This window comes from Rhinopithecus bieti, unplaced genomic scaffold, assembly GCF_001698545.2.
Source record: "Rhinopithecus bieti isolate Rb0 unplaced genomic scaffold, ASM169854v2 scaffold_13577, whole genome shotgun sequence".
NCBI classification, from domain to species: domain Eukaryota; kingdom Metazoa; phylum Chordata; class Mammalia; order Primates; family Cercopithecidae; genus Rhinopithecus; species Rhinopithecus bieti.
The window spans coordinates 712,133-721,005 of record NW_016807867.1 but is presented as its reverse complement, the minus strand read 5'-3'; the positions used below and the strand labels follow the sequence as shown (position 1 = coordinate 721,005).

The following is an 8,873-nucleotide window of genomic DNA, read 5'->3' as shown; positions in this document are numbered from 1 at the left end:
TTTTTTTTTTTTTTTTTTTTTTTTTTTTTTTTTTTTTTGAGATGGAGTCTTGCTCTGTTGCCCAGGCTGGAGTGCAGTATCACGATCTCAGCTCACTACAACCTCTGCCTCCTGGGTTCCATGAATTCTCCTGCCTCAGCCTCCTGAGTAGCTGGGACTACAGGCACGGGCCACCACACCCAGCTAATTTTGGGTTTTAGTAGAGATGGGGTTTCACCATGTTGGCCAGGATGGTCTCTATCTCTTGACTTTGTAATCCGCCTGCCTCAGCCTCCCAGAGTGCTGGGAGTGCTGGAATTACCAGTGTGAGCCACCGTGCCTGGCCTTTTTTTTTTTTTTTTTTTAAGGGGAGTCTCACTCTGTCGCCAGGCTGGAGTGCAACGGCGTGATCTCAGCTCACTGAAACCTCTACTCAGCCCACTGCAAGCCTCCTGAGTTCAAGCAATTCTCCTGTCTCAGCCTCCCAAGTAGCTGGGACTACAGGCACAGGCCACCACGCCCAGCTAATTTTTGTATTTTTAGTACAGATGGGTTTCACCATGTTGGCCAGGATGGTCTCAATCTCCTGACCTCATGATCCGCCTGTCTTGTATATTTTATTCTCAAAACTGAAGGATAAGGAAATACAGTAAAACCAAATGTAAGACATACTTAACAGTGCATTCTTGCTCACTAGAGGACAGGAAAGGATCCGTGATCCAGTTGCCTACTTGATATCTCTGGCTGGGTGTCCTAAAAGCATCTCAAATTCATAATTTTCAAGACTGAATTAATGATTTTCTCCAGTCAAGCCTTTTCAACTTTTTTCTGTCTTAATGCACTACCCCTAACCCTGTTCCAACGTGTTCTCCATACTGTAGCCAGAGCAACCTTGTCAAAATGCAAATTAGACCATATTATGCCCTCCCTACCCTGAGTTTATTGCTCCATCTACTCAAGCTACACTTGCCTTCCTGCAATTTCCTGTTGCCACAGGGCCTTTGCACATGCCATGTTTATGTCTGGAATGTCGCATCCCTTGCACTGTTCTACCCTGTCTCCTGTAGCCAGTTTAACTTTGAATTTCATCTCAAACATTACTTATATGGGTAAGATTTCCCTATTCTCACTGATTAGGTCAGTTTCCCTCATGGTATAGCATAGTGCTTTAGTCTCCTTTATAACAGTTATCAATGTAGTGTTTTCATTTATTTTATATGAACAAAACACATACAGTTCCCGTGTGACACAGTGTATTTGAGGGGTGGAGGAGACATTAATAATATATCCAGGACCTCCCTTTTCTGACTCTGTCAGTCAGATTATTAGTGGGTTAATTGAAAGTCACATAAATCAGGGAATCTTCTTTTTATTTTTTATTCTTTTGAGATGGAGTCTCACTCTGTCACCCAGGCATGCAGTGGCATGATTTTGGCTCACTGCAACCTCCACCTCCCGGATCCAAGTGATTCTCCTGCCTCAGCCTCCTGAGTAGCTGGGACTACAGGCGCCGGCCACCACACCCAGCTAATTTTTGTATTTTTAGTAGAGACAGGGTTTCACCATATTGGCCAGGCTGGTCTCAACCTCCTGACCTTGTGATCTGCCCATCTTGGCCTCCCAAAGTGCTGGGATTACAGCTGTGAGTCACTGCTCCTGGCCTATTTTTATGTATTTTTTTAAGAGATAAGGTCTTACCCCTGCTGCCCAGGCTGGAGAGCAATGGCATGATCATGGTTCACTGCAACCTTGACCTCCTGGGCTCAAACGATTCTCCCACCTTAGCCTCCTGAGTAGCTGAGACTACAGTCTCAACCCACCACACTCAGCTGAATTTTTAAATTTTTTGTAGTGACAGGCTTGCTGTGTTGCCCAGACTGGTCTGAAACTCCCAGCCTCAAATTATCCTCCCATTTTGGCCTCCCAAAGTGCTGGGATTATAGGTGTGAGCTACTGCACCTGGCCTAGGGAATCATCTTTTGCTGAAACAATCTATTTATTTTAATAAAAGACATATAAATGTGCATTAATTTGCTGATTTTGTGGTAAGGCTTTTCGTTTGTGTGTGGATTGTTGACTGGTGTCCTTTTCTTGCATATACTACACTTAGCATATACTCTATGATTTTCCACTGAGGTACATGGTTAAAGTAGAATGAGACGTTTGATACTTTGAAACAATACAAATCCAGAGTCTTTGATTTTTAATTCTTTTTCCTTTTTGCCCTATCCCTTCACACTTGCCTTGCCCACACCTGTTTTGTCAGCAATTTTTCCAGTGATTCAAGTGTATTATTCTTAGCAGTGGCTATGGTCTTAGGTTGGTGTGTGGTGGAGAAATACAGCCGTCACGCTGACATGGTGGCTCTGCAGTCTGCCACCTCTCCTGTGTGTCTGAAGTGCCATGAGTGTGTGTTGCTTTGGCCCTGTTGCCCCTGAGGGAGATGACTTTGGAGAACACAAGCACCGGGATTCTGTGCCTGGGAGGTGGTCCCACGTCTGGAGCCAGATGCTCACTCCGCTGTCCTCTAACACTTCCCAGAAGTCTGTTTGGTCCTGCTAGTCCTGTGTATCTCTTTTCTAGTTAAAGTTATTTCTTTGTATTTGAGGGTAGGAGGGTTAAAATACAAGGTGTTCCCTTGGCATGTTTTCTTTTCCTCGCGTCCCTGGCCATTCAGACACCCTGATGCCTCTTGGAATATATAACTCAGCAGTTTTCTTTGTTTTAAGAGGGCATGGAGTACACATGTCTGGGGCCTCGCTGACCTTACATTCCAAAGTCCTGGGCCTCCCGCAGTGAGGCCAGCTGCCGTCTCACCCAGTGCACCTCCTCCTTCCTCCTCAATGCCCTGCCTGCAGTATGTGCTGTGGGCTTCCTTCTGGTGCACAACAGGCCATGGGCCTGTATCCTGCCTCCCTTGATTCATGCAAGCTTAATGTCAAGTGGGAAAAGCCATTTCCTAGAAGACTAGCAATTGACTGATGTCACCTCTGACCCATTGCGATGGAGGATGGGATCTTCCTTGATCTGTTCATCTTTTGGTTGGTGATGCTGACATCTATCGCAGCAGGACTAGTGAGGACAGAATATCCCTCAGATAATTGGCCGCTTGGTCAGTTATCTGAGTGTTTGCAGCTTCTCTATTTGTATGTCAGTGTCTCCCATTAGATTATGAGGTTCGTGAAGGCAAAATACAAATGGGCGTTTAACAGCTAGGGCTTTGGAGCCAGACAGACCTCAATTCAAATTCTGGCTTTGCCATTTACCAGCTCTTCTAACCACAGGCAAATTATCTAAACTCTTGTGTCTCAGTTTCCTCATCTGCACAATGAGGGTAATAATAAATACCTTCCTCATACGATTGTTGTGTAACTTTAAGAAAGATGCAGCATATAAAACATTTAAAACAGAAATGCAGCATATAAAACATTTAAAACATATAAAACAAAAAGCCAGCAAAGTGCCTGGTTTGTGGCAAGTGCTCAATAAATGTTACCTGTGATGCTGCTGTTATTGATCATTCTCAGCACCTTGTAAGTTGCTGTGACTATTTGCACAATGAATTTATACAGCAAGTAAGGTTTGAAGGCCCTTACTAGAGATTGGAAACATTTAAATGCTAGGTTCTCTGGGAAGTTGTACATATCAGGCCTCATGTTGGATGGAGTGCCTGCCCATGCTAATAAAATTAACAAAGACCATTTCTTGAGCAGGCATCATGCCAGGAGATCAGTTCATTGAGTTAGTTGGGATTATTATGTTATATCCTGCTGGAATAGTTTCATTTATTTTTATTCATTATTGGGATAACTCTGGGAACTTGAATTAGTAGATCGAATGTATTTCTTTTTTATTTTTTTAAGACAAGGTCTTGTTGTGTCATCCAGGCTTGATTGCAGTGGCCTGATCTCAGCTCACTGCAACCTCTTCCTCCTGAGCTTAAGTGATTCTCCTCCCTCAGCCTCCGGCGTAGCTGGAATTATAGGCGCCTGCCACCACCATGCCCAGCTAACTTTTGTATTTTTAGTAGAGATGGGGTTTCACCATGTTGGCCAGGCTTGTCTAGAACTCCTGACCTCAACTGATGCACCTGTCTTGGCTTCCCAAAGTGCTGGGATTGCAGGCCTAAGCCACCGTGCCCGGCAAATAAAATGCGTTTCTAACTAATGAGAGAAGCAGGTTGCAACCTCAGTGATATGCACTGCATGTGAGAACTAGGATTTTGATTCTGACTTGTAAGAGAAAAGCAGTTCCTGGTGTGGCTACAATTGAAAAATAAATGTACCCTTCGGAAGTCCTTGAAGAGTCCTGGAACCAGAATTCCGGCAATGCCAGGTTAATGGTTGAAAAAGCCAGACTATGGCCACCCAAATGAAGTTCTGGGATTATTTTTTTCAACTTCGTCCCTTGAAACTGGTTCTTTTTATTGTGATTCCATGGAGCTGTTTGGTGTAGTGCCTGGGTAAATAACCTTTTCAATTTTTAATAATTTGTTGTGGATTCAAAACTTTTGGCTACTTAAAATCCAAAGAATAATTGTTCACTGCCCTAGAAAAATAAGCAATCTGTTCTCTCTTCCAAGCTGCAGCAAGGCGTTTACCATTTCCATTTCTGGGACCTCCTAGGCTAGGTGATCAGTAACGATGGGATTGTGGGTAGGATGGCTTTGTCTGCCTCCACTACTCAGTGGATAAAGACCACATCTCACTCAACAAATCTGCCAGGGATGTTTAGACAGCCTCTGTTGCTGTAGTTGATGCATTTGGAGGGTCAACCTTTACAGCTATGTCTTTCTTAACAAAAGTGGCAAAATGTTACTGCTTTTTCCCCATCTTTTCAGATCTCATGTTCTGGCGTGGCTTCCTGCTTCAGCACTGTTTGTGGGTATGATCTATGCTGGGTCCAGAGCCTTGTCCAGACTGGTAAGTGTTAGAGGTTCAGGGGGAACAACTCCTCTCTGCCTTTCCCCTTTGTCTTTTAACTTACCGTGCCTCAGATCAATAAGGGCAAAGAATCACTTTAATAATGATAAAGCTAGATTGGAGAACAAGTCTTGGGCCCGAGGCCAACATAGGACCTATTGCCCCCTTTTGTTGAGTTGAAGATAATCAGATAACAGGGAAGGCCAACTTGTGTTACAAGGTGGGGATGCACAGGGAGAAAAAGAGTAGTGGTATTTGTGGAGCTGGCCAGAGACAGGCCCTGCTGGGACTGCTTGCCCGTGGAGATGGGCAGAGTGGGAATGCCCCAGCTCTTCCTGAATGCAGGCTGTCCATGGGAGCAGAGAGGCAGGGCCCAAACTACTCCTTGCTTCTGAGGAACCAAACCCTGCCCATTGGTAATGTGGCCTGGTGAGCTTGGTTGTGGATGCAAATGCCTGGCACAGGGTTGATGTCCTGTTCATGGGGAAGCTAGTGAAACAAGCTGACTGTTTTGTTCTCCCACCACTTCCCGGCAGGACTGAGCTCCTCAAAGGCAGGACCTGTGAAGAGCAAAGCTACTTCCAGATACATTATTTGGAACTCCAAAAATTTATTTACTTTGCCATCAAAAGAGAATCCATTAAAACCATCATTAACAGAAGGTGGCTTAAAAATCAGGAATGATGTTAATACCTCCTCCAGTCTTGTACCATGACTGCTAACTGTTTTTATCTATCAGAAAATAGTTGTATTCTGACTTCGGGGAAAGTGCAGAATGTGCAAAACAATTTAGTCTTTTAATGTAACATCCTTGTTGTTATGTTAGCCCCTTAGATCTCAGCTATAAAAACAGTAAAAACAAACAAATAAACTCTGCCTAATTGGATAACAATGTTATTGTTAGGACAGCAACTCTAAAGTTGCAAAATAGCAGTGAGGACTGTAATTTTGAAGTTAAATAATCATTTTTTTTTTTTTTTTTTGAGACGGAGTCTAGCTCTGTCGCCCAGGCTGGAGTGCAGTGGCCGGATCTCAGCTCACTGCAAGCTCCGCCTCCCGGGTTTACGCCATTCTCCTGCCTCAGCCTCCCGAGTAGCTGGGACTACAGGCGCCCGCCATCTCGACCGGCTAGTTTTTTGTATTTTTTTTAGTAGAGACGGGGTTTCACCGTGTAGACCAGGATGGTCTCGATCTCCTGACCTCGTGATCCGCCCGTCTCGGCCTCCCAAAGTGCTGGGATTACAGGCTTGAGCCACCGCGCCCGGCCTCATTTTTCTTTCATGATTCATAAGCTTGAGTAGATGGGGTGATATATGCAATGGGGAAGAACCTTCCTGGGTGGGCTTGAGAACTGACCCATGGTGCACGTTGCTGCTCAGCTCAGACCACGAGGCTTGCCCTGGTTGTCTGCTGCGCCTTCTTTGTTCTCAGGCTCTTACTGTCTCAGTTTATACCCTTTGGCCTGCAGAGAGTGTTTCCTCTCCTATGCCATAGACTATCAAATTTTGGTAAAAGCAGTGTGTTGCTCAAGTGCTTTTAAATTTTTTTCTAGGCTCTGGATAGTTTACGTTTGCCAGAGTTTTGAAGTTTGAATAACAAGGTGTTGCGTTCATAATAATAATACTTTTTGTTCATACAGTGCTTTTTTTCATAGGCTTCCAGAGTGATTTCCTTTGTGTCCTTTTATGTGATTCTTGCAATCTTTTGACAGATGATAGGTGAGGCAGCTGCTAACCACTTGACAGAGGAAGAGTCATAGGTGTGGAAAGTCTTGCTAAACCTGCCTCTAGTCCCAGAGAGTGGCAGCTCCTGTTTTTTTGTTTTTGTTTTTGTTTTGAGACAGGGTCTTGTTCTTGTGATCTTGTGGCCCAAGCTAGAGTACAGTGGCACAATCACAGCTCACTGGAGCCTCGACCTTCTGGGCTCAATAGGCTCAAGTGATCCTCCCACCTCTGCCTTCCGAGTAGCAGGGAATACAAGTATGTGCCAATACACCCAGCTATTTATTTATTTTCTTTTAGAGGTGGGGTCTTGCTCTGTTGCCCAGACTGGTGAATTCCTGGGCTCAAGTGATCCTCCCACCTCAGCCTCCCAGAACACTGGGATTACAGGCACGAGCTACTGCACCTGGAATGGCAGCTCTTCTAACTCTCCACCTTTTGCCTTTTCAGAATTGTTTCTTTAGGACCAATGCATATGGATTTTAGAGTGAGCCCAGGGTGTAGTAGTCGTTGTATAACATTAGACTCTTTCAGTTGCAAGTGTTAGAAAGCTCAAAAACTGATCTAAGCAAAAGGAAGATTTACCAGTTCATATAACTGAAAAGTCTTGGGATAGAAACCTACTTCACAAATGGCTTTGTCCAGAGGCTCCAGTATTATACTCAGAATCCAGTTTCTCTGTCTTTCAATTCTGCTCCCCGTCTTTGTTTTCACATCCAGCCCGCCCCTACCACCACAATGAGTGCTGTACAGCTGCCCCCAACAATGGGTGCAGCCTCACATTCTCACAACTTTAGTGGTAAGAGAACATTTTCCTGGTAGTTCCTGCATGAGTCCTAGGCTTCACTCTGATTGGGTCAGTCAGGGCCACTACCCATCCTTGATCTGAAAACTGGCCACAAGGTTGGAATTATGTTGATTGGCCAACCCTGGATCAAGACTTTCCTGAACTATTCACTGTGGTTGCAGACACTTAGAGGCCTAGTCATATAGGATCTCTGCCTGGATCCCACATATGGAGAGCAGGTTGTAATGGATCCTCAATATTGGAGTGCTTTACCATGAAAAAAAAAAAAAAAAAAGAGGTACTGTTATGAGGTGGCCAAACCCTCTCAGAAGACCATGGTGAATGTCAGTCTAGTGTGTTTTCAGGCAGGTGGGGAGTTCTGCAGTCTACAGCAGGGCTTCTTGAGCTGTGATCTGCAGCTGTACCGGTCTTTGAATTCTTTGTTACCTGTCCATGAGGAGATCAACTTTGGCACTAGTCACACTGTTTAATTAAGCTGGCTTTTTGTTTTTCATAGCAAGACATTTCGAAGAAGGAAGCAATGCATTGATTTTACATTCTCTTGCCAAGTCCTTATCTTCTTGAGGACCAGCACTTTGAGTGGCATTCCCGTAGAGCACAGCCATTTTTTAGAGATGGGGGTCTCACTGTGTTGCCCATGCTGGCCTCAAACTCTTGGGCTCACGTCATCCTCCTGCCTCAGCCTCCTGAGTAGCTGGGACTATAGACACGGGTCACTGCACCCTGCTGAGAGCACAGTCTTCTTAAATAAGCAAAAAGAAGCTGTTGCAATTCAAAATCTTTGAACAAAGGGAAACAACCAAAAACCAAATACACCCAATTAGAGTGGGAGGAGGGCAGAAAGCAGATGCTTATTATTGTTTTATAGTAAAATAACTCAACCCAGCATCTTTGTTTTCTGAGCTCTTTGTTTTTACATTGTTGCTTAGAAATTCATAGAGTGGATAAACATGAGGCACTTGTACAGTTTGTGTTGGATAGAAAACAGGCATCAATATGCTGGTGCCAAGCTGTCAGTTGAATGAATCCATAAGGAATGGGGGAAAAGTGCTCCATTAAAATCTGTAGATGTATGGAAAACAGTATGGCGTTTCCTCAAGGATCTAGAACTAGATGTACCATATGACCCAGCCATCCCACTACTGGGTATATACCCAAAGGATTACAAATTATTCTACTACAAAGACACATGTACACGTATGTTTATTGCAGCACTATTCACAATAGCAAAGACTTGGAATCAACCCAAATGTCCATCTGTGACAGACTGGATTAAGAAAATGTGGCACATATACACCATGGAATACTATGCAGCCATAAAAAAGGATGAGTTTGCGTCCTTTGTAGGGACATGGATGCAGCTGGAAACCATCATCCTTAGCAAGCTATCACAAGAACAGAAAACCAAACACCGCATTGGCTCACGCAGAGGTGGGAACTGAA

The 8,873-nt window shown here is 44.3% G+C and overlaps 1 protein-coding gene across 7 annotated transcripts in view; it reads left to right on the top strand.

Annotated features, from left to right (window-relative positions):
* The window catches only part of SLC35D4 (solute carrier family 35 member D4), a 152,376-nt gene that overhangs the window by 31,274 nt on the left and 112,229 nt on the right, over positions 1-8,873 (top strand). For all 7 annotated transcript variants that reach the window (XR_001887657.1, XM_017883987.1, XM_017883991.1 and 4 more), the window contains exon 4: positions 4,820-4,901. Coding sequence is in view for 6 of the 7 variants with exons in the window: in XM_017883987.1 (XP_017739476.1) it covers positions 4,820-4,901 (82 nt within the window). In the remaining variant the exon portion in view is untranslated. The remainder of the gene's footprint in view (positions 1-4,819; positions 4,902-8,873) is intronic.